General features: G+C 40.8%; 2 protein-coding genes across 4 annotated transcripts; both read right to left on the bottom strand.

Annotated features, from left to right (window-relative positions):
• Positions 1–853: 853 nt before the first annotated feature.
• hic2 (HIC ZBTB transcriptional repressor 2) lies at positions 854–19,563 on the bottom strand. Of its 3 annotated transcripts, none has more exons than XM_023958933.1 (2): positions 19,540–19,563; positions 854–8,440 (listed from the first exon to the last, which is right to left on the bottom strand). In XM_023958933.1, exon 2 carries the CDS (start codon positions 8,384–8,386, stop codon positions 6,632–6,634), a length of 1,755 nt encoding a protein of 584 aa, XP_023814701.1. In that variant the 5' UTR covers positions 8,387–8,440; positions 19,540–19,563; the 3' UTR covers positions 854–6,631. The 3 variants fall into 3 exon arrangements, with proteins under 3 accessions (XP_023814701.1, XP_004072207.1, XP_023814700.1); XM_004072159.4 differs by lacking the exon at positions 19,540–19,563 and adding an exon at positions 19,325–19,491; XM_023958932.1 differs by lacking the exon at positions 19,540–19,563 and adding an exon at positions 9,351–9,790.
• A 979-nt stretch (positions 19,564–20,542) lies between these two features.
• On the bottom strand, positions 20,543–22,078 carry LOC105354715. Its single transcript, XM_011479050.3, has 2 exons — positions 20,913–22,078; positions 20,543–20,812 (listed from the first exon to the last, which is right to left on the bottom strand). Exons 1-2 carry the CDS (start codon positions 21,773–21,775, stop codon positions 20,764–20,766), a joined length of 912 nt encoding a protein of 303 aa, XP_011477352.2. The 5' UTR covers positions 21,776–22,078; the 3' UTR covers positions 20,543–20,763.
• Between the last annotated feature and the right edge of the window lie 2,213 nt (positions 22,079–24,291).

Raw genomic sequence — 24,291 nt, 5'->3', positions numbered from 1 at the left:
TAGTTAAGTTAAAAATAAAAGCATGTGTCTTAATTGAATAATTCCTAAAGGTAAGGGATTACTTTTGAATAAAAAGTAATTGGAACATTTTACAGTTTGAAAGTGACTTGAACAACACTAAGTTTAAAATCAATTTTTCTCATTTATTCTTCTGTTAAAGTGAGTAAAAAACTGATTTAAAAAATAAGGACTTTAGGTCCAGATGCCATACCTTCCAAACAAGGCAAACCTTCAACAAATGAAGAAATGTTTTACAGCAGTTAGTTGAGAAAATTGCCCTCGTTTTTATAAACGATTGATCAAATTACTTCCCATTTAATACGATAGAAAGTGAAACACAGCATAGAATGGAAGTAAAGGATAAAAAAGGCTTTTGTTTATTCTTTTAGATACCATCATCCATCAGAGCTTTAAAGTTTAACTGTGACCCCTGGAGAAAGACTGTCGTCCTGTGTGTTTACTCATAAACTCCTTCCAGGATGCTCTCAAGATTCAGTCAGCTCTGGTGTCAAATGTTCAACTGACCTAATTGAAGAAGTTCATTCACACCCAGCTCAACAGTCCAATGGTCCCTATGCATTCTGCCCTTATATGTGAGTGAGACTGCCAACAGGTTTTCATTTCACAGGAATGAGTTACCCAACCCTTATGAACCCGTCACTAAGGCATGTCTGTGGTGTGCATTTATTAACCCTACGGCAAAAAAAGAAGTCTGCAGTTCCTCAAGTAAGACAAAGTGTGACCTCGCCAGTTGGGAAACATTACCCAATTCGATTTTATCAGTGAAAAGGATCACTTACACCATCCCAAAGACAGAATCGTTCCAACTTTTGACAAACGAGGACAAACGGTGTTGGTGTTCAATCAAGCTTTTAATGAAAAGATCATAAAATAACAGTTTATTTTTCCTCACTGCTGTACATTAAGACTGCAAGGTTGTGAGTGCCGAGGTCAGCTGTATTACACTTTTATGACACTTTTAGAGTTTGAGAGCCCCATCGCTACGCACGGCAGTGGCTCCGACCTGAATACGAGCTCTCTGAAGAGTGGAGATAAAGAGAGAGCCCAGCCTGGGTGCTGCCAAAAGCCACAACAAGGGTCAGGAAACCTCTCCCTAAATATTGGTGTGTTTGCAGTCTAGACAGTGGCATCTGTGTTTGCATTAGTGGAGGTTTATGCAGAAAAAGTGCACCTGGGTGTGTACACCTTTGCATGCAAAGTGTGTTTGCCAAGGGGGAGGTGCCTCTTGGCCTTTAATTATTCATCACCAAAGACCCTACATGTCCATTTCAGAGCCCCTCAGCCCATACATCCTGATACATTATTGAGAGGCTGTTCTTGAAGAAAACCAGAGAGGAAGCTCAATACACTCACTTCATGAGCAGTTCCACTAATCAACTCTTCAAGTACTCTGTTTTTTAGCAGCTAATCATGTCTGTCCGGTAATGCACATCAAGGTGACACGATGACTTTAAAATTTCATAAAGATATGTAAATAAAAAGGTTTGTATGAAAATAAGCTGCTATAAACTCTTCCAAAAAGACATTTTTGTTACAGATGGACGGCAAAAAACGATTTATGTCATGGCAAGACAGCACATTTCTGTAAACACTGAATATTTTGAGGTAATTTGGTGTTTTATGTTTATTAGTCGCTAATGCAAAAAAAAATGTCAAGCAAATACTGAAAAATGCAAAGGAACAGAGTACAGGCCCCTCCGCATGAACACAAAGATTACTGGGGGCCAAAGGGCTAAAGCAGGGGTCAGGTGTATCTGAGATAAAGCAAGGGACAATAAAGCTTAGACAGGGTTTAATGGCACTGGAGGCCATTTTAAAACTGGCTTTGGTTCAGTCTGCTATGAGGGCTTTGGGGGTGGGTGGGGGCATCTTCATAACAGCTGGACAGACCATCCCCTCTTCGGTACAAAATGCCCAGAAAAAAGATGGAGGAAGTAAGAATTTGAAAAGGACTGGTCCAAGCACAAGCTCATGGAGGGGTCTCCATCTAAGAAGGTTTAAAGCTTTTCTAACACTGCATAATGATATGGAAATTTTCCCAAACACAAAAAATAATGAGGTAAGATGAGAAGAATGGAAAGTAAAATGCAAGTTAAAAAATCTGAAGCACTCAGGTCCTCCCACAGGCGTTGAAAAACATACAAAGTGCACTTAGTAAAGCTATCTCATCCATGTTTCTAAAACGCTCCGATGCGGAACTAACAGTAAAGACAAAAACGACATGTGTATAAGATATGGAAAAAAATGGCAAAGTGGTTTATGATATGAGATAAAAGATTAAATGAGAACATTAGAGAGAAATTTGGAAAACATGCATGGTTCTGCTGTGTAAATGTTTTTTTTTTAAGAGTCAGCAGCATGGCAACACCCAGGGAGAGCAAGCTTAAAAAGATACAGTAGCCCCGCTTTGCACAGGCAGTGTCCCGCCTGCGCCCACAGACGCACGCACACACGGGGTTAGAGTTCAGTCCACCAATGTGTGCAGTCAGAGAGAACTCAAGACAGCATGGGCAAAAAAAAAAAAAAAAAAATCACCCATAGTGAATTACAAGCAATAAAAACCCTACAGAATGTCTGATACAACTGAGAAGATGTTCCATAGACCATTTCCTTTGAGCTGGAATAAATACATCCTTTATCTCACACAAATGTTCACAGAATGTGGTTAATGGCTATGTCATGTCTTATTTTTGATTCTCAGCTTGAAATCCTCAAAAAGAAAAAAAAAGAAAAAAAAGGGGATCCTGCCTCCACCTCAGACCCACACTTTGAGCAAATTCTTTGAAGAGGTGAGGGCAGGCCCAGAAATAAATACATTCATCACTGACAATAGACATTTGATTTAAAAAAAGAACACTGTCAATAAGTGTTTGCGCCAACTTTGTCAAAGGCTCAGCCAGCCGGGTGTGTGTGTGAGTGTGTGTGTGTAAAGGGTGGGGGGCTTTACTCACAGAATACAAGCAAAAAGGAGTTTCAAAACATCGCAAAAGCAGAATAACAAGAACATTCACAGTTAAGACTACCAGATAAGCCTGTTTACATGCAAAGAACAAATCAATGCTACATTCTCCAGATAAAACTGCCTGCTTCATGAGATGCACCATGTTCAACAACGGGGGGTGTTACTCAAAGAGTTACAACATCACCTCACTGACTCAGACCCAGGCAGAGGAGGCGCTCCTCCAGTGTGTTTGGGTAAACAGAGACAACACTGAGCTAAAGACCCTGACTGACAATGCATTTTGATTATTATGTCAAGGATGCACTTCCCACCCCTCCTTCCATCAGTCCCATCAGAAGACAGGCCAGAGGGCAGAGAGGACTGGGGAGCAGGGTCACCCCCAAAGCCAGCTGGCAAATTGCACACCCTCCCCCTAATTGAAAATGCAATAGTCCACCCCATATTTAATGCTAATGTTTTATTTTGGCAGCATTCTCTGTGGAAAAGCAGAAGAATCATACAAACATGGGGGAAAAAAAAAAAAATAACAACACATCCCCGCCTGGCCGAGCCTCTACTGAGGTCTGTAAAACTGTAAAGGTTTATGTAAACAATGAGATAAATACATATGTTTCTTTTATTTAGAGCCACACATGGTTCCATAATCATTCAAATGTGCTTTGGTTTAAAAAATAGTTTGTGAATTTGGGTATGAGCTTTTCTTCTAAGTTCTTTGTACAAGTTTGCAACTATTTGACATACTGTGTTTACTAACTAAAATGTAGACTTGTTTCAAGCTGCCTCGCCTTTGTCAAGGCTTTTTCATATTCGTTGAAAAGTACCCCCCTGTCTGCTTAAATATGAAACTAGTGTTTTGATTTTCCCATGATCAAAATACAGAGAAATCGATACAATGCTATATCTTACAAATGTAGCTGGAGTCTGCAGTCAAAGATGCAGTACTATCCCTGAAGTATCTGAATTGTAGTAGTTCTAGTAGTAATAATAGTAGTAGTAGTAGTATGGTCACAGTTTGGATTTTTTTTTTCTTTCTTTGTTATGTCATCAAACAAGCAAGCATTCAAATGCAGCTGCAAAAAACTTTGCAGAGATGGCTAAAGGTCGTATTGTACAGACACCTTTTGCATTACAGACATTACACTGTACTGCAGCAGTGCTGGAACGTACAATAGTGTTTGAAGGCAATGCATTGTGGACTCCCTCTGAAGAGGTCACAAGCAACAATGTTACAAGCAATAAAAAAAAAACATCTTTGTTGTTGAGGAGTGTGAAAAAATTGAATGTACCATGCAATAACAAAACAGCAACATCTGAACAGCAAGACATCAAAATCCAACATAACCCATGTAACAAATCTGGGAGTCCAGGATGCAGGTACCTTAAATGATAGTGATATCTGTAGTTGTAGCTGCATCCCCATGATAAACATTTCACAGGCCTTAACACGAGGACATGAGAGGTATTGAAATTAAACAAAAAAATATCCAGAGTACAGTTAAACATAACAGAGGAATGCCTACACCAAAAACTTGCACTGAAGGCTTATCATCCACAGTGTGACTGTTAAGACTGAATACACTGGACAGAAATCAGAGGGGTCATTCCCAACTTGTGGTTGCTTACGATGAGGTACAGCTTAAAACAGTTTTTAAATAACAATATTAAAAAAAAAGAAAATATGTGAAACAACGGAATATATTCAAAAGGATCTTGTAGGAGACCAACATGTTGTCTGGCTGTCCAGTGCATCTCTGCTTCTCCCTTCTTATTACAAGTTTTCACAAATCTGGCTCAAAAGGGAAAAAAAAAACCTACAGGCATCTTGAACTTCACATTAAAAAAAATTATGATTATATTTTCTCTTTTTTTTGGTCTGAACTGAACATAAAATGTTGTCAAGTCCTGTTTTTAAAAATCAGGAAATATAAAGTGATAAGGACTCTGGATACAAACATAAAGAAGTAAGAAAAACATGCTCAAGGAACATGTGTTTGCACTTCACCAGTTTTAAGTGGTAAAGTTTACATTATAACCGCCCACCAATCAGCACAAGCTTTCCTTGCAAAGCACAAAACCACTTTTCGGTCTTGGAAGTCATTGGCCAAAACTCCCTCAAGAAAGTGGATTTCTTTGCTTGCATTTAGTATATAATTCATAATTTGTTTTGTACAGCAAAAGAAAAGAGAAATAATTTAGTATGCTATATATCTTAAGTACATCTTTTTAAAAACTTTGGTTATGAACTTGTCCAGCAATGCTTGTTTGTTAGCTCTGTTCTCAACATTCATAAGATCTTTGGAACACTATAAATCTAAACTAACAAACTACCCACTATTTGCTCCTGGCAGGATGCTACAGTACGTGAAGTGGGGCCACAGTACCCAGGACCCCTCGAAAGCTATTTCTGACAAGTACAACAGCTAAAAACAATATTAAGGTGTTAAATCTATGAGCATCAAAAACCTGTGTTGAGAGATGGGCAGGTTAAAGCATAAGGTGTAAAGTTACCATAATCTACACTTTTTACAATTAATTACATAGAAACTTTGAACTAATCAACAGAATTCATAAGAGTAATCAGAGGTAGCGAGGTCACGAGCCTATGTAAATAGACTTCTCTTTTTTTTTCCAAGGGGAGGAAAGCTATACAGAAAAAAATAAAAAATAAACGTACCCACTCAACATTTTATCCAGTCTAAATCATCTCCTCTTAACCCCCATTAAACCAAACCAGCTTCCCTCCCCCCATCACAAGAAAAATCCCAGAAACTTCCAGTTTAGACATTCACTGAAAACATGACAAGCTCTTGAGGTAAAACTAGTACCTCAAAAGGGTTCATCTTTGCAGCCAGGGTTCATTCCTGGGGGGCGCCAACAGGCGAAACCATAAAAAAAATCCCCTCTACATCAACTCAAACAACAGTAAAGGGTTTTGGGTATTTGCCATTTGTTAAAACAAACGTGTCTTTCCATGAGAACCCTTTTTTTTTTTTTACAAATAAGTTTTTAATTAAAGCATGGAGATGGTCCCAAACTCAGGTACCCCTCTTCTTCCAAACAGATATTGACCACCAACTAAACAATGGATATAAAGCTGTCAAGGTTTAAAAAGAGAAACAAAAAGCTTAATTATTGCCAGCGCTGTTTGGTTTGTGGTTTTTGGTCAAAATAGCTCTGGTGTACAGGTGGGAGTCAATCTGTTTGAGGACCAAATGGAAAAACAAAAAGAACAAAAAGTGAAAGGCTGCTGAGGGGTATGAGGTAAAGTAGGGGGGGGAGGGTTACATATCAGTACCCACATTCACATTTAACAGACCAGAAGTCATGCCACTCCACCATGGCTTTGTGACTTTGGAGAGAGACGACGTTGAATCGTCCCACGAGAACTCCTGAGAGGCGAGCAGACGTCATTTAACAGAAATGATGACTTCATCCTTGCATTATAACAAGATCTCACCATCAACAAGAGAGCACTGTGACCAGTGGCTACATCATTCACTCAGCCAGGGCGTCCTAAACTGGAATTAATATGTAGAACTATGCATGTCTGCCTGTGAATGTGTGCATTTCTTTGTTTTTGAGATGGAAAAAGGTAGAGAAATGTTTCCTTTGTTTTCTATTCCCAGAGTTCTTTGGCTTTATGCATTTCTAAGAGGGTGAGGTGTGCATTCTCAGGTGACTGATGAGGTTGCGCTGCTGGGTAAACTTCCCACCACATAGCTGGCATTCATACGGCTTCTCCCCAGAGTGAACGCGCATGTGCTCCGTCAGGCGGTACTGGCGTGTGAAGCGCATGCCACACTCCTCGCATGCGAAGGGCTTGAGGCCTAGGTGACTGCGCATGTGGCGTGTCATGGTTCCCCTCTGAGTGAACATTTTTCCGCAGATGTTGCAGGGGAAGGGCCTGGTTAGCCAGTGGCTTTTTTCATGTTGCCTCAGCGTTGCAGGGTCTTTATAGCTTTTGCTGCAGACTGTACACTTGAATGGACGAGTTTCAGAGCCAAAGCTGGAGGGACCAACAGGTGCGGAGAGGTCCTCTGCTTCCTCCTCATCTTCCTCTTTCACAAAGGTTCCCCCTTCTTCTTTGATATATAGCTCATCCTCTGTGTGCGTCTCCACATGAGCATTTAGCTGCTCTGAACTGGGAAAGCCCTTACCACAGGGAATGCACACATAGAGGTTGTCCCCGAATGCTGGCTCAAAGCCTTCTTGTCGATACACATAGTTTGCGCTTTGGTGTCCCCCTCCTGCTCCTCCTCTGCCTCCTGCACTCTCTCCATCACTTTGTCCACTTTCTTCACTGTGGTCCTGGCCATTCTCTCCCACTTCTTCATCATCTTTACACTGGAAGGATTGGTCTGTAGTAAAGCTGCTACCGTTCCCTCCTCCAATGGTGGAGGACCGGCCGTCTTTAGGACCTACAATCACCCCATTGACAAGGGGCCGGTCGTGATCTTCAGATTTCAACCCTGATACTTCCTTCTTAGGCCATTCATTCTTGCGGGCACCCTGCCTTGTTTTTTTGCTGGGCGGTGGGCCATCAGATTGGTTTAGAGGCTCCTCTGAGGTTTTAGAGGAGGAATGGTCCATGTTCTCTGAGGTGCATGTGTCTACACCTGGTAGGGTGGTTGAGGAGTCATCCAGTGAGGCACTGTTGGTTGTGGACACTGAGGCAGATTGAGGGGATTCTTGGGAGTTGCTATGAGGGCTGAGGGCATCAGTAGCTGTTCCTGCAGAGTGAGGGCTCTTCTTGGAAAGGTCTAGTCCAAGATCTGGCTCTCCAGCACTTGCTCCACTGCTAAGATTACCATTACTGCTGCCATTGCCCCCATTTTTTCCAGAATTCCCAACAAACATCTCATCATCTGAGAGCTTGTCCCGAAGGCCTTCATCTGGCTGCTGCTGGTCGGCATCCGAAGGCGTTGAGGGATAGTGGTTATTTGGGCCAGCAGGGGTAGAAGAGGAAAGGCGTTGGTTATTGAGGCGTAAGCGGCTAATAGGACCTGGAGTGGAGGGCTTTCCTGGCAAAGGTTTTCCACCACTACGCTTAAGCTTCTTCCTGCACAGAGCTGCAAGATCATGGAGCTGGAGGTAGCTGGCTGCAGTCAAGAGGGCACTGAAATTCTGATCACTACTCTGGTCTGATGAGGACAGGAGTTTTCCAGTGTAGATAAAGTCCAGAACTTGCCTAAATACAGAGGGATTGACCATCTCTGTGTCAAGGTTAATGAGGTTATCGTGGAGGACCAGAGATTTGAAGTAGATGCTGCTTGCCGCCAAGATGTTCTTGTGGGCACGGAAGAGTGCATTCTCCACCACAATGATAACATCACACAGGAAGCCCTTGGCTCTCTGCTGGTTGAGTTGCAGCAGCAGTTGTTTGGCATGGTTTGGCAGTTCCATTTCCTCCTTCCTTCTTGCCTTCTCTCTCTCTTCCTGCACAAGCACCACCTAAAGCTGAAAAGGATAAAGAAAAACTGGTTAGCTGGGAAAGGCACCAATGCAATTTTTTTCTGTCATACAACATGTTAGCCCTCCAAACAAACAATTAGAGCTTTGAGATGTGATCTGATAAAGATTTGAAAATTATTTCAACTTTGTAGTGTGTTTTTTTGCAGCGTCAAAACAGGAGGTTGAGTCTAAAGACAAACTAAGCTTAGATTGTTCAAAAAAAATGTTAGTTCTTGTACTAGATTGGTTTTGTTTTAAAGTGCCACTCCAATAACCTTTTGATTTATTGTAAAAAATGTTCCTAGGGTCTTTTAATTAAAATTATGCAATTTTAAGGCAAAGTTTAAAAAAAACGGTGTTGTTTTTTAGGACAGTTTCATCAGGGCCGCAGGAATTAGTCCCTTTAGAGTTGAGGGTGAGATTGTTTGTGAGAAGTAAGCCTACATTCTTTTCCCATAATCCCTTACATCTCTCTACTTACAGCTAATCAAAACCCCAACCTAACATTACAAGTGGATGCATCAGAATGGAGCGAAGTTCTAATGTAGACGACAACAACAACCTTTTTAATTCAGCATTTTTTGTCTGCTTCTGATCAACCACAATTTGAATAAACAAATGTTCAAAAAAGGCTGTTATGATCATTATTTTCTGAATACATGTCCTCCTTTGTGAGAAAAATGCTACAATAACATGCTAAAAACACACACAAAAAAAACATTTTCATTGGAGTGGGTATTTAAAGTTTTTGGCAATACTGATTAGCATCACAGGGGTTTAAAGTAAGCTAATTAATTTTACATCAATTCTAGCTGATCCAACTTTTCAACCATTTTTCAATACAATCGGATGATAGTACAGAAACTGGATCCCAGCCCCCCTCTCATCTTCCTGTTGAAACAAATTGCAACCTTACATGGGTCAAGTTCTGGTTGTGTTCATTGCTCCTGTTCTGGCACAAAAGCCACAGAGGTGGAAAGGAAGCACGGATAGTGTAACTCCTTTTCTTATGTGCCTCTTCTGGCTTTCTCATCCCATCTTCACCACAGTAACTTTAGTTTCAGTGGGGTGCCCGCCTTGGAAAGGTGGCTACTCAAGTCTGCATTAGGTCATGGTAATGTCAGACCAGCCCCATTGTCTAAGGGTGGGGGGTCGGTGGCAAAGCAGGGCTGGGGGAGGGATTACATGACACCTGAGCAGGTAAAACTACACAGGGCCACGAACAGAAGGAGGGGGAGGGTGTGGCCGCCCTTGTCTTTGAGCCAAAGAGGTGCTTATTTATGGAGATAGGACAGGAGAGCATCATTCACCAATAAGCGTCTACATTCCACACATCTGTTTTTCCTGTCTGACCCAAATACAGTCCAGGTTACAGACTTAAGAGGAACAGACTTGATGTTTAGCTGTAAAAGTATTGGGTATTAAAAACCTTCAGCAGATGCTTAACAAAAATGCTTTTATTCAATCTATTAAATATATCAAAATCTGCATTTTTTTCCACTTTGCCAGTCGAGAATTGACAGTATCTGAACCGCTAGAGTGATGAAGGCACATGGCTTAAAATCAAAGATGTACTATATTACATTCTGCTATACTAGGGAAAGTCTAAGGGCTTAGAGGTAAACATCAAATGTACATCTGACAAAAACCCCTGTCAAAACTCTCTCATTAAAAAAAGTACAGATCAATAATTGGTTACATTTTATCTGCAGAGATGTTAAAATAAAAGGAAATTGACAAGTTTACTTCTTGAGAAGACCCACAATTTTTAAGGTCATTGTTATTATGGGAGTTGACCAAAATAGACACAACATCCTGTCTACACATACCGGTAATACAAAAGTAAGTGTGATAATGGTATCAAGCTAGCTTTGTTTCATTTGATGGCACACCATTCAGACTGTTCACCATGTTTAGAAGATCATTTTTCTATGGTGATCATCCAAATGGGTCAAATCACAAAGATCCAGGAGTGGAAAGCAGGAAACATAGAATTGGGTCATATAAATTATATGAGCACAGGTATAAAGACGCAAACTGTTTACAAAAACATTTACATTAACATTGATAAAACTGATAATGGGAATGATAGAAATTTGAGCTGGGGTGCAGTTAGGCTGGTGTGACAAGTAAGACCTTTTTTTTCGCAAGTTGGACTGTGAGAACAGACGTCTGCAGTTCTTGTTCCTTACACATCCAGGAGCCAAATTTGTCTACAGTACAGTACAGCAACTATGATATCGATTGGTCAAACATTTTATGTCAGTGGAGCTTTTGCAGAAAGCAGAGTCATGTGAGGCTGCATACACACAAGGACACAAGAGAGAGGATTTCACCCAACCAAGAAAGATCTGTTCCACTCTGTGTTTTGTTACAAGTTGCTTTTAGTATTGATGGTATTACTATGAGAGACCTTTAAAAGGATTTTAGAAGAGTCTTGGGGTTTCTCATGAAAAATAAAATATCCTGACCAGAAAAACCACTGGTTACGGAAAAACAGATGTTTTGCTTCTAGAAGAGCTTGAACTGGGCTTAATGCTTTGTCACATGCGACCGCTACAAATGAAAAGTCAATGTGAACATTATTGACTGAATATGAGAACTGGACAAAGCACCCCTCATGTTCCAAATAGGAAATACCTGCCGGCTCCAAGAAGCCAAAATCCCATAGACTTCTACTGAGAACTAAACAGCTTTTACTCAGTCATTCTGTTTGTAAGAATAACCATTCTTGCTCTGATATCTTTTAACAAGTCAATGGAAATTCATTTTTTCATATATTTTTTTAAGTCAAAAGTTTTTCAAGTTATAAACTGACCAATCAGAAGCCTAAATAAAAGTATGTTGCATCCGCTGGACCCCACCTCCAATGTTTAACAGATTCTCTTTAGGTTGCTTTGAGTGGAGGGAATGTGGACTTTAAACATGTTCACTCCTGATTTGGCGACAGTTGCCATAGAAACGTTGATTCAGACCACTCGGACCAATCGCTGTCGTCCGGCTCCAACATGGCGACTGAATTGGCTTTATTTTGCTGAAGCCAGAAGTAAGGCATTTTCTATGGGTGACGTCACAGATGCTCAGTCCAGTTCTTTCTTATAAAGTCAATAAAACTTCAGCGTTCAAAACTCTAGCGTTCATGCATTGCTAAGAAAGTTTTTAAGGTTTCAGGCCAGCTGAACCAATTATGAACTTGTAGTGATGTATGGGAAGTGTCCTTTTTCAAAACATGGAAGTGCCAACCGTTCATACATCATTTATGAAATAAAAATATATAGTTGCAGTTTGTGCCCAGCCAGAATTACATGAAACCAAGTCCTTCATTCATGGAAATAGAGAAATGAAAGAAAAAGTGGTGCAAGATTTGCGACATTTTGCACCAAGCCTTCTTCAACTGTAAGTAGATGCGCTAGTATCAGGTAGCAACAGATAGATATGCGAGAACACCAGGTGCTAAAAGCGCGTTCAAAAACCTTTGTTCAGCGTGTTTCTGAACATGCTACACATGCCTGGTGTGAACATAGCTCAACATAGAGGAAGCCACACTGTTGAATACTGAGGAAACCCATTTGATACCAATGGGACAGCAAGCAAACCTGCTCTCAGACAAAAATGTTTCTCCTAATAAGTAGTTTTAACCTCAACATTGAAATGACCAGGGGTGTCGCTGTCTAAGTGGTTGATACGATCAGCTGAAGTGGTCGTTGCGTGCAGGTCCACGCCTGGGCTTGTCTCCTTTGCTTTGACACTTCTCATGATCTTCTTACCCCTCCCCCCGTCTTTCCTCTGCATATCTACCTCTGTCTTTTATCTAACTAGCCTCCCTCTGATCTACAACCACGTCCCATGAACAGCCCACTGTGCCCAGTGTCATTCACCATGAACCTTCCTGGAATACATAACCCTGTTAATCAGAGAGCGCTAAAAGGGGTTCACAGCACTAAGCCCAGCACAGGAGGTAATGGAGAAGAGAGCTGAAGGGAAAAAAAGAAGGCCTCTGCCACCATGCCAGCCAGGAAGCCATATATCATTCTTTCTTACCATACACACCTCTGCATGCTTTATGGGGGGATTCTAGAGGCTTTTCCAACAGACCGACATAAAAAGGGGGCTGAGCTCCGAGTAGAGAGGCCAATTCAGGAGGAAAAAAAAAAAAAAAGAAAAAAAAAGCCTTACCCCACCCCCTCCTCTTCTCATCCCTCGTTCTCCCCTTCCTTCACCCACCCATCACCCACACAGCTACACTCACCACTCGGCCCCTTCACTGCTGCGCTGCGCCGGCTAGATTCCAGGGAGTTGCTAATGGATTACGGCTGATCTGTATGCAGCAAGGATGCGACCTCCTAATGATGCTACCCAGAAAAAGTGGCACTTCACTACAGGGGGCAGGTAGCTTTCTCTCCAGGTGCCTGGTACTGGATGGATAATCTAGACATTTTTCTACATCTTACTCAGCTTTATTGAATAAAAACTCTCAATGTAAAACTTAAGGTGAGCAACAATCCGAGATAGGAAAGAGACGTTTATTGAATTCCTCAGTGACCACTTTATGTAAACTACGGTATTTTGTATACAAAATGGAGAGTAGAAGCAGGGACTGTGTTTTATATATGGTTGACATTGGATTTAGGAGATGGCACGATTACTAAAAACAAAAGTTACCTCGACTTATTTTCACACCAGGCTCGGAAATGCTCGTTCAACCAACCACTTCCAAAAAAACGTCTATGTAAAAGCACACATATACCTATTTCGGTTTATAAATTCTCACGTTGGGCTGCACGGTGGCGCAGTGGTTAGCGCTCTTGCCTCAAAGCAAGAAGGCCCATGGTTCAAGTCCCAGCTGGGGGACATGAAAAATCAACATCAATGGGGGACTTTTCTGTGTGGAGCTTGCATATTCTTCCCGTGTATGCGTGGGTTCTCTTCGGGGTCTCCGGCTTCCTCCCACCGTCCAAAAACATGCTTTATAGGTTAATTGGTAACTCTAAATTGTCCCTAGGTGTGAGTGTGAGAGTGAATGGATGTGTGATTGTGGACATTCTACCCTGCGACAGACTGGCAAACTGTCCAGGGCATTCCCTGCCTTCGCCCACAAGTGGCCGGGATAGGCTCCGGTAGCCCCATGACCCAAAAAGGGAATAAACCAGATAGAAAATGAATGAAGGAAATTCTCACGTTCATGTGCCGCAACGCAACTTTCTAAGTACGTTTGTGAGCTCCATGTACAAAACGCAGAAAAATTGACCATGGGCTGAAAGTCAGATGGACTTTGAACTATCAGGGACTCGGCTTTGGTAGTGACGTATGGATAGCGTCCATAAACAATCAGAATCTGAATCAGCTTTAAGGGCCATGCACAGGGCATATACAAGGAATTTGGCTTTGGTGTCTTGTGCTCTCGTGCAAACCAGCACCAGGTATAAAAAGGTGTAAAGACAAAAAAGGATACATATGGAAAAAAAAGTAATATAAGATAGTATAGGAATAAATAAATCATGAAGGACAAACTAATAATTTTCGTTTGTGCCCAGCCGGTTTTACATGACACCAATCCTTACATATATTGGAATGGAGCTGTTAAAAAAAAATAGTCTGGGGCAAGATTTGCTTTGACATTTCATACCAATCCTCTCCCAACTGTGAGTACATACACTAGTATTGGTTGGCGACAGACTTGTGTGAACACCATAAGTAAAAAAAAAACATGTTCAAAACTTGCATTCAGGATGTTTTTGAACATCAAAGAAATGTACAGTCCAATAAAAAACATATAAAACACACAAAAAAATAGCCTTTGGTCTGCACAAGTGGACATTTTGTATTGTTTTAAGAAAATCTACCAAAAATATGACAGCAGCAGAGGTGAGTCAAAATGTTGCAAGATACAAATTAATATCGTAGCTGTTACAAAACCAAAGAGCTGGATGATCAGGTTTGACCTCATTCATTGGCATCAGTAAATTCCTCTCACAGACGCGATTCTGATTTAAACTTCAAGAAAGTATAAGTTACAGACTCTGTGGTCATGCAGCAAAGGTGACCGAGTGGTTGAGGGACTAATCTCCTTAACACAGGGTATGGAACCAAGAGAGAGGGCAGAGGTGAGGCAAAGTCCTCTGGCGCAATAACAAAACACACCCTACAACTGTGAAAGGTCATCTGCTTGAAGTGATAGAAAACCAGACCGAATAGAAATTTAAAAACATATTCAGGTTCCATGTCTGGGGTTTTTAACTCAATGTTTCTAAAAACAGTTGACTTTACAGAGCTGCAAGTGAACATTCCCAACCTGTACGGAAGAATTGGTGGCTGCAGACCAACCGACTTAAAAATGAGAGGCCATCACCTACAGGGGCCATAAGGGCTTGGGTGTGCATGCACTAAAAGACAGTGCACTCAGATGTATACACACAGTAAGAGGAGTATGCTGGTGGGCAGGGAAAGTGGGGGAGGGGTCGAGGGGGATGGTGCGAAGCCAGTTTGAAATACAAACACTGAGCAGCCACCTCACAGTCAAAGCAACATGGCTGACCTTGCATGGGTATGGCTGATCCATGCATGGGGCAATTTTTTTTCTTCCTTTTTTGTGTTTTTCTCATAAATAAAAGAATAAAAAGACATTCTGAAATACAATGAGGAGACTGAAGCAGACAGATGGACTCTGGCTAACAAAAATGAAAATAAAGCCATTTATTTTTTGATATTATTTACTGTACTTTTTTGGATAAAGATAATCACTGTATAGGGTTACAAAACATTTAACTACATGTGTTAACTCCTATATGGTTAATGCAATAAGAGCAAATTTGGATGCTTTTTTTTTAAACTCTCAACCTCTTTTAGGGAACCCTGGTTTCTTGTTTTCAGGATGTTTGAGAAATGGGTTACTAGAGTGCAATATCTGCATTGTTTATTTTTATTTTAAATCTACACTTTTCTAAATTAGATCTTGCGAGCTAAGCTCCTCAGGTGAGCATTAAGCCTAACCTGTGCATTTGCTTCTGGATTGACAAAGCTTAGGATAATGCATAAAAACAACTTCCGATTCTCCAAGTTTAGTAGCAGTCCAGTCCAGACAAACATAATTCTGTACAATCTCCACAAAAAGGCAGCAGGTTTGGTGCAACTTTGATGTAAAAACATTGTGATTAGCTCAAAAAAAGTCATGTTTTTCAATCAAACGTGCTTTTGTACAGGTGCATGATCACAATGCTGCATGAGGGTGTATAATTTACATTATTCATGCTGCAGACTGAAGAAAATCTCTCCAATTAAATCTAATTTTCTGTCGGGCAGTTTGGCCACATCTCCGACATTAAAAAAGTAATTTCTGCAGCACAGCTAGATTAAAATAAAAATAAAAAGCCTAGATCAATTTATCTGGGAAGAAAATGTTTCCAAGCATCCAAAATACAACAGTTCTGTCCATAAACCAAGGAAGATCTTTTTACAAAAACAAATCAATAAAGAAACAAGCGTTGATATATGCTATGAGACAACTGTCACTTTTGGTTAAACCTTGAAGAAAGAACAGGTTTGAAAAAGTTAATCAACATTTAAGTTAGAATATGAAATGGTCCTCACAGACATCAAAAGATTTCGCTTATAGCCAAATAAAGTCACAAGAAGCATGACAAAAAAATAAATATATATATTAAATCTGGTGACTGAATTCACTCTACCCAATTTAATTTTAAAAAATGAATGGAAAGTTATATTTTGGAAGAAGGAAAAAAAACACACTGAAAAGTAAATTTAATAAACATGATAGGTAAAACCGGCCCAGTTAGTTCTTGGCTAAAACCTGACACCTTGATGCTGCACCCAACTTTTGTTGTGGTAGATAACACCACCCTATTTGTTCTGGCATCAGATTATTTATTCTGCGGCTAACAGAAAAATACTTCTGCAAAGTAGTAAGCTTTGTGAAGTGATAATGATAGTTATGAGCAATGTCTGTCATTTCGTGCTTTAATAGTTATCAGCAGACAAATCACTTTAGAATATAAATCAAGGGAGATCCTTTTCATATTAAAATAGAAAATTCACAGCCAAAAAATATATCATGAAGCCGAGATATCCATCTCTTAATTGCACAAGAGTTTTCACAACAGTTCTTGCTTGAAGTATAAACAAAAACTGCAAATTTCCCTTGTGTCTGAGGGGGGGAAAAAACGTAATTATGATATTACTGCTTAAAAATCTTAAAAACTTAGCATAACTATTATGAGATCGAGAAGTTACGATAGACAAAACATGGAAACCAGAAATGCTCGAGCATTTCCAAAACAAGTAGAAATTTCCTTCAGGTTTTATGTTTAAGCATGCATTTATTTGAAGAACAAGTCTTTTAAACAGAAACTTGCTGAATTTACCAGCAGTTTGGTTACTAAACATTTATGTCAACTGTAATCCAGTGTGCCCTTTTCCAGAAGTGAAGCAATCAACCGCTTTACTAACAAATAAAAGTCCGATTAGTGTGATAAGGGGTCCTCTGTTTTAAAGAATCAAGTTGATGAGATAACCTCCAGAAAACCACCAAACCCACATGACCTGGTGCATAATTGTTTGGTTAAGGACAGCAGGTCAGGTGAGCAGCCAGCCTGTGTGATCCAAGGTTTCGCACCCCCCTCCTACTCTTCCTTCAGCTTCTAAACACTGCATAACCTTCTAGCTATCTGCACTGCATTCCACATTCTTCTTCTTAAAGCACAACAACAAGCCTGCCCTGAGGTGCTTCAACCACCGAACAAACCCAGTGGCCCTCAAACAGGCGGCCCTGGGACGGCCGATCCTTGCAGCCTTGCTCAATCTGTAAGTCCTCCTGCAACATGTCAGCAGAACATATAAGCAGCCTTCTTACGGCACCGTGTTGCCCATACATGCCACAGTGAGCCACCATCACACCGCACACAGGATGCACCAACCGATCATGACGGACACGCTGAAATCACCCTACAGGACAGAAACTGCAGTCTGTATGGTGATCAATGACACTCTGCCCACAGATCAGTCGGCTTTGTCACTTTAATGGCCAGAAATAATTTGTTTGACCCTCCGTGCTGGGTCACCTACTTTTATCACAACAAAAACAAGTGGCTCTGATTGTTTACGCAATAACAACTGTTGTTGCAGATCATCTCCTTCACATCTAAAAAAAATGATCAACAGTTCCTCGTGAAGGAGTCTACTGTTAGATCAGTCTTTGTGCCTAATACAATTGCTAGCTACAAATGCAACAGTGATAGCATCAAATGCTTTAGGCAGCCCAGCCAGTAGGCCCGACCCAGCTCCAAATTAGATTAAATTGTTTTTTGGAAGCAACTCGTTCGGGCTTGAAAGCTGTTTTCAACGTGACAGCTGAAAAACACAATTCACTCATTTTGAGGCCAACAGGCAGAGCAACTGAGCAGTTCTGCTTGGGTGTGACCAGCCAAAATGACATCTTATAGTCTCCATATTACAGGCTGCAGCGAAACTCAGTGGAGAATAGGAGGTTGTAGAATCAAGTATGAGTTCTCTTTAGATGGTGTAAAGAAAGTTATTTTTTTAAAGAGGGACTTGTAAAAAGGCAAACATGTCAGATGGAGGCCTGGAGAGTCAAATAAGATTATGCAAAACCGTGCTACTCCCATGGTTTACAAACAAACCTAACTGTTGTTGGACAAATAGGAGTCTCTTTATGTCTGAAATCATGAGAGGGTAATAAATAGCTGTTTTTTTTTTTTTTTTCAAAAGTAAAAAAGATGCTAGTCCCGGTTTTAAAATTAAAGTAGAAAAAGAATCAACAAATTAAACGGACTTACAAAAAACAAACACCAGGGGAATACAAAAAAATGGCATTCCATGAGCATATTACTGCAGGGCCCTTTGGTAATTCAGCTCCATTGATCAGCTGAGCTCCTATCAAAGGGTCTCCTGAATGAAATCATCAAATGTGAAAGGCACTGATCAATCACCTCTAATGCGCCACAGTTTCAATAAAACCACGCAGTTTCGGGTCATTGTGACGTTACACCCACAACATGGGCCACGCGTGGCACCAGCTCAACTAGCAGCCACGGAAAAGCCTAAACCGAACCTTCTGTATCGATTTGATCCACGTCGGAACCGCAACTTCTTCACTGCAACTTCTTCACAGCGCAAACGCGCTGCGCCCACGTTCACGAGCCAATCCCATTAAATCATTTTTAATTGGCCCTACCTAAGACCAAGGTGGCTTAACCTACATCTAAACAATGCAGGTTGCACCACAAGGTTCGTCTGCGCCTGTCTGTGTGCCCACCACTCGCTCTGAATCCACTCCTCCGTCCAGGCTCCAGCTCGTGATTTTACGCGTAAATTGCGCATGGTTTAATAAAGTTGCGCCTAGCTCCATTTGTTGGGTTTTTTTTGTAACCAAATGGATCGCATCCATATGGAGCTTTACCCCACGTTTAAAATCACCCACGGGGGGGGGTGTAAAAACCCGAGCTCTGGATTGAATTCGTATCAAAATATTTCTGTCGCCTGGTAGTTTTTGCCAGCCTGGTAATTATCTGGCACACGCTAGTCCTGTGGGGCACCTCCGCTCCGCTCGCGACGCCAAAATAATCTCCACGACCATGCGTCTTTGCAAAACATATCGCCTTTCGTGAACCTCTAACCGGGGGGAAACTGAAGGGTTTCCTGGTTTGCCAAGCAGGCGGGTGGAGGCACAATAGGCACCAACAGAGCCCCCTTTTTTTGGCACGCCGTGGAAAAAAAGATACCACCGTGGTGACGCCGAAAATCCTTGCGGTTCTTCTTGCAGCTGATGCGTACAACGGATCCGATCAAAACAGACACAAAACCCGCACAGGCGTCAAATTACAAACAACATTAAAGAGAATTACGCGTTTGAAATACCTGTTTACATGGGTAGGATCGGTCTCAAGCGTTCTTTACCATCCTCCTGCTCATCTCACAGCCTTCGGGACGCCATGTTGCAAGCTTATGACGTTAGGCTTCCTCACCCCTGACCCACATTTGAATAGAAACCAGCCCAGAGCGCAGCAGAAAAATACAGCCCACTGTGGGAGGGTTTGGCCACTTTCTCAAACCAGGACCCCTGGCAACTTTACCTGCACGATAGCAAAACCAGGCGGGGAGGGGTTCAGTTCAGATTGCGGCTGTAGGCCCTTTTTGGTTGCAGCTCTTACTGCTGAGGGCAGGTCTACTCTGATATTACTATGAGTTTATGTTTGGGAAGTGTATATCCATTGATATAAATTCAATATATTTTTTAAAATAAGCAGATTTTTAACCTTTAAAATACAATAACGAACACCATGATAAATGCATTTATTATTATTATTATTATTATTATTATTATTATTATTATTATTATTATTATTATTATTATTATTATTATTATTATTATTATTATTATTATTATTAGGCTTTAATTCCATAATTTGTTCAATAAAAAAGCAAGTTGACTTTTTTTATATGTGAAACCCAATAAAAATCTAAAATATTTATCAAACTGTTCCTAAGATATACAGAGTCTGTGGTTTGTCTTTTTTTTAATAGACCCTTATTCTAATCATTTTAATCTGGCCTTAATTTTAGTGATGGCCTCATTATTTTATCTTAAGGGGGGGGGGGGGGGGCTGTCAGAAAGGGAAAAGATGAGGGTCTAAAAGTGGGCACCAGATGTGCGGAAGAGTGGTGATATCCAGACTCCTCCTCCCACGTAAGCCCCCTCCTCATCCTCCTCCCATCCAATAAAAAAGCTGCATTCATGTTTTCATCTAATCTCTTCTAAGTTTTGAATCAAGCTGCCTTTTAACAATATCTTTTACAGTCCATTTCATATAAGGCTCGTGCAGATTAAAAAAAAACATTAGAGAGATCATCTTCTATTGTTTTGACTTTTTATGTATCTGCTTTGTAGGTGGACGTGCATGCAGAGCACCTCCAAGTGCTCTACTGACATCATGTGGCCGCAGCGTGAACTGCACCCTCGGCGGATGAGCCCAGCATCGAGTTTCTGTTGGATTTTCATCCGGAGGTCAAAGCTGCTCCGTTCATGAACACAGTTGCAAAATATCATTAAAGCATTTGAGTGAAAACAAAATAAACTCAGTTGCAGTCTTTTTAATGCAATAAAGGAACAAAATAGGCTAAATAATGTACGCATGCAATCTAAAATTAATTTGATAAAAAGGCCTATTTATTTAATTCAGAGATACATAATAATTAGCTTTTAAACCGTTTTTATGCACATTCATGTTCTTTGCCTTATTGAAATCTAAAAACAGCTCCTCAGGTCTTTGTAGATCTCCAATATGCCCTTGGCGGACTTAGGGCTGAACTGGATGTTTGGACGGACCAAGTCTTCTATGAGCTCTCCTTTCAGAAGAAAAGAGAGAGAAGGGGGAAAAAAGATCAACACACAAGCACAAAAAAATAAAAGTGTTGTAAATTAAATCATGCAACGTTTGTGCGTCACCTCCTCTGGCAGCAGGCCCTGCACACAGTGGAGTAGAGCGAGGCTCTGAGCGCGCTGCAGCCTCTGATGTACAGGATGGGGGTCACAGCCGCGTTTACTCGGGGTAGAATGCGGATGGGATCTGTGCCGTCGTTCTTGAAGGTGTGGCACTGGCTGTTAGCAAATAAACAAACGATGGCCCAACATAATAAAGGAAGCCAGGTTCCTATGAAGAACACAGCCACCACCAGAATGAGGTACACAGAGGAGCGCTTGCTGTCCTTCTCGTCGGAGGGCGCCTCTTTCCCCAGTTGGTATGTGGCTATGATAAAGAGTCTGATGTTGAAGCCTATCATTATGATCACTGCCAGGATGTTTCCAGCTAAACCACCAAAACTAGTGATTTGCCTGGCACTCAAAGTTGGAAGCAAGTTGTGCAGAGCGACGATGAAGAAAGCATAGATCCAGTAGGAGCAGATGACCATCAGGGTTCTGTTTCGGGTCATGCGCTGAAAGTATTTGAAAGGTGAGACCACTGCGTGGTACCGGTCACCCTGAGCAGCCAGGACGGCTATGAAGGAGATGCCCTGAAAGGTGGGAGCTATGTAAAACGTTCTGGAGGGGGAGTCAGAACTGTCAGTCACATCAAACACGCCAATGTAGTAATATGAAACACCTGTGCAGGTGTCACTGAGACAGGTGCTCAGCATGTACATGAAGCGGTTCTCCACGCGCAGCGCCCTGCTGAGGAGGATGGAGACAAACACGGACACGTTCAGACAGATGATCGCTGTAGCCAGGAAGATGTTGAAAAGAAACATCAACACATTGCCGAAACTCGTCAGGGGAAGCAGGAGAGACAAAACGTGGCTTTTGTTAGACATTGGATTGGTGTGCAGCGCGTGCAGCGGAGACTGGAGCAGCGCAGCTGTGTCTGCACAGCAGAGGAGGAGGTTTCTATCAGCAGACTTTATGAAGGAAACTCCTGCAGGAGCACGTGGACCAGAGTCTCTTTAATTCCCATCAGCACACCCCACAAGTTCCTGATTTCAGGAAAACAACAACAAACACGCAACTGGTTAATGACTGCAGCACCAGGAGAGCAATGGAGTTCACCATTTTTTGTGGATCTTGTAGCAGCACCTACATCACTGCCACAAGCTTTTTCGAACAGCACTACTTTTTCTGATCCTGATTCACAACAATTTGAAAAACAAAATTCTAAAAAAAGTGCATTTTAAATCTTTATTTTCTTAACATGTCCCTCCTCCTGCGAAAAATGCTCCAAGAACATGTTAAAAACACCAAAAACAGCATTTTCATTTGGCGTAGGTCTTCAATCAAGCCCCCAATTTGTGATAATTTAAGTCATTTAAAAGAGTTTGTTGCCTTTTTTATTAGAGTTTGAGCTAAAATAGAACAGATGTCTATAATATACAATTTTGATCAGTTTAGAAGTTTACTTCTGGGATAATTTCATTTATTTCAAAGCCATTTTAAGATGAAATCAGCATCCTTGTGGACCTGCTAATCACAAAAGATAATCCTTTCAATTATTTATGCTGATAAACTGAATCTGCATCACTCATTCAAATGCATTGAAAACTTGGATTAAATCTTTCCCTCCATTTTCCTAACCTGCTTGTCTCTTTCGGGGTCACCGGAGACTGTCGGGTGAAGGCAGATTACTCCTTGGATAGGTCGACAGCTTGTCGCAGGGCCGCACAATCACTCCCACCTATTCACACCTAAAGATGATTTAGAGTAACCAAATAACCTAGCATGTTATTGGACTGTGGGAGGAAGCCAGATTGCCCAGAGAAAACCCATACATGCACAGGGAGAACATGCAAACTCCACACGGAAAATAAGACCCAGCCTTGATTTAAACTAGGGCCTTCTCACTGTGAGGTGAGAGGGCTAACCACTGCACCACAGTGCAGCCCAGTTTGGAGAAGAATCAGACTTTTTTAATTGAACTTTTTTATTTGTGGGGTCTTTTTCCTGTAGATCTTGTGCCTCAGGAACTAACTTTGTTAGAGAGGGTGGCATTACTGAACAGGACTTATTGAGAAGGGGCAGCTGTGGTGTAGAGCAACCGACCTTCCTCACCTGCCCATGTGTCGAAATGTCCTCCATTGCTCCTGGAGGCTACAAGGGATGCCACAATTCTCAGTTAAAAACCAAAATTAAAAACTAGGTTTTACACCACTGAAAGAAATCATGGGGAAAGTGAGTTGTTGTAGCACCTTAAACATTCGTTTGCATATATAAAAATGTCATTTAATTAATATTGTTTTATTACACCAGGCTTGCTATAAGGTTTTTCTATATTGTTTTTTGCTTATTAGGACATAAAAAAAAAAGATTTTCCAGAATTTTTAATTTGATTTGTTGTTGTTTTTTTTAATACATAAAATGACTAGACTAAAAAATCATGTTGGACAAATGTAGGACTTAAATAATAAAGAGAAGTTGATGAGTACTATTTTTTCAAATCAGGAACATTACCATTCAAAAGAAGAAGAAACAAAAAATGAATGTAATGACTTTGACATTGGATAAAACTGCTGGTATTCCTTTTCATCAGGCTCTTCCAAAACCCTCAGCAGGTCTAAAATGCTGCAGCCAGTGCTCAGGTAGGAAATGCAAACGAGAGCCTTTGTTTATAAGTCAAACTTATTTTCATTGGTGATGCATTTAAATTTACTATGTAAAAGAATTTGACCCAGAACTTCAACCAAAGATCTCATATTTGGGTATTTTCCAAACAGAGCACTTCACTCTCAGTCTGTGGGATGACAGTTTGTTCCTGAAACTTCCCAAATTAGACTGGAAAACAGCCAGGGCTTTTCACCATCAGACTTCTCTCTCAAGGGAATGGCTTTCCATTTTAGTTCAAGAGGCAGAAGCCATCTCCATTTTTTTATTCCATAATCCATTATTCCATAAGTTTAGACAAAAACGTACGTTTATTTTTATTTTTTTAAAAATATTTTTGCTGACTCTGAGTCATTTTTCCCGTGATTTCAGATTTAGACTCCTGGACATTTTAAGGTTGTCTGGATTTACTTGGATTTTTAAACTAAAATGTGTTTTTTTAAAGAAAGACTACAGTTTTTCTCAATCGTTTTGGTGCATTTCCCTCACAACAGACTTAAAGTTCTTGCAACAGTTGCAACCTCCACAACATCTAATCATTTTGGCTAAACCTAGTGGCAGTTTAATGTTCTTTTCATCCAACAGAATATGTTTTTTGAGACAAAGACATTGATTAAGTACAAATCTCTACAAAATGATCACTTTTGACTTTTCTTGATGATGATTATTTTATTTTCATCATGCCTGTCAAAATGATCTAAACTGGTCAAGGCTGATTAGTCATTGTTTATAAAAATAA

Source organism: Oryzias latipes, chromosome 9 (assembly GCF_002234675.1).
Source record: "Oryzias latipes chromosome 9, ASM223467v1".
Classification (NCBI taxonomy): domain Eukaryota; kingdom Metazoa; phylum Chordata; class Actinopteri; order Beloniformes; family Adrianichthyidae; genus Oryzias; species Oryzias latipes.
This window is presented reverse-complemented; position numbering and strand designations above follow the sequence as displayed.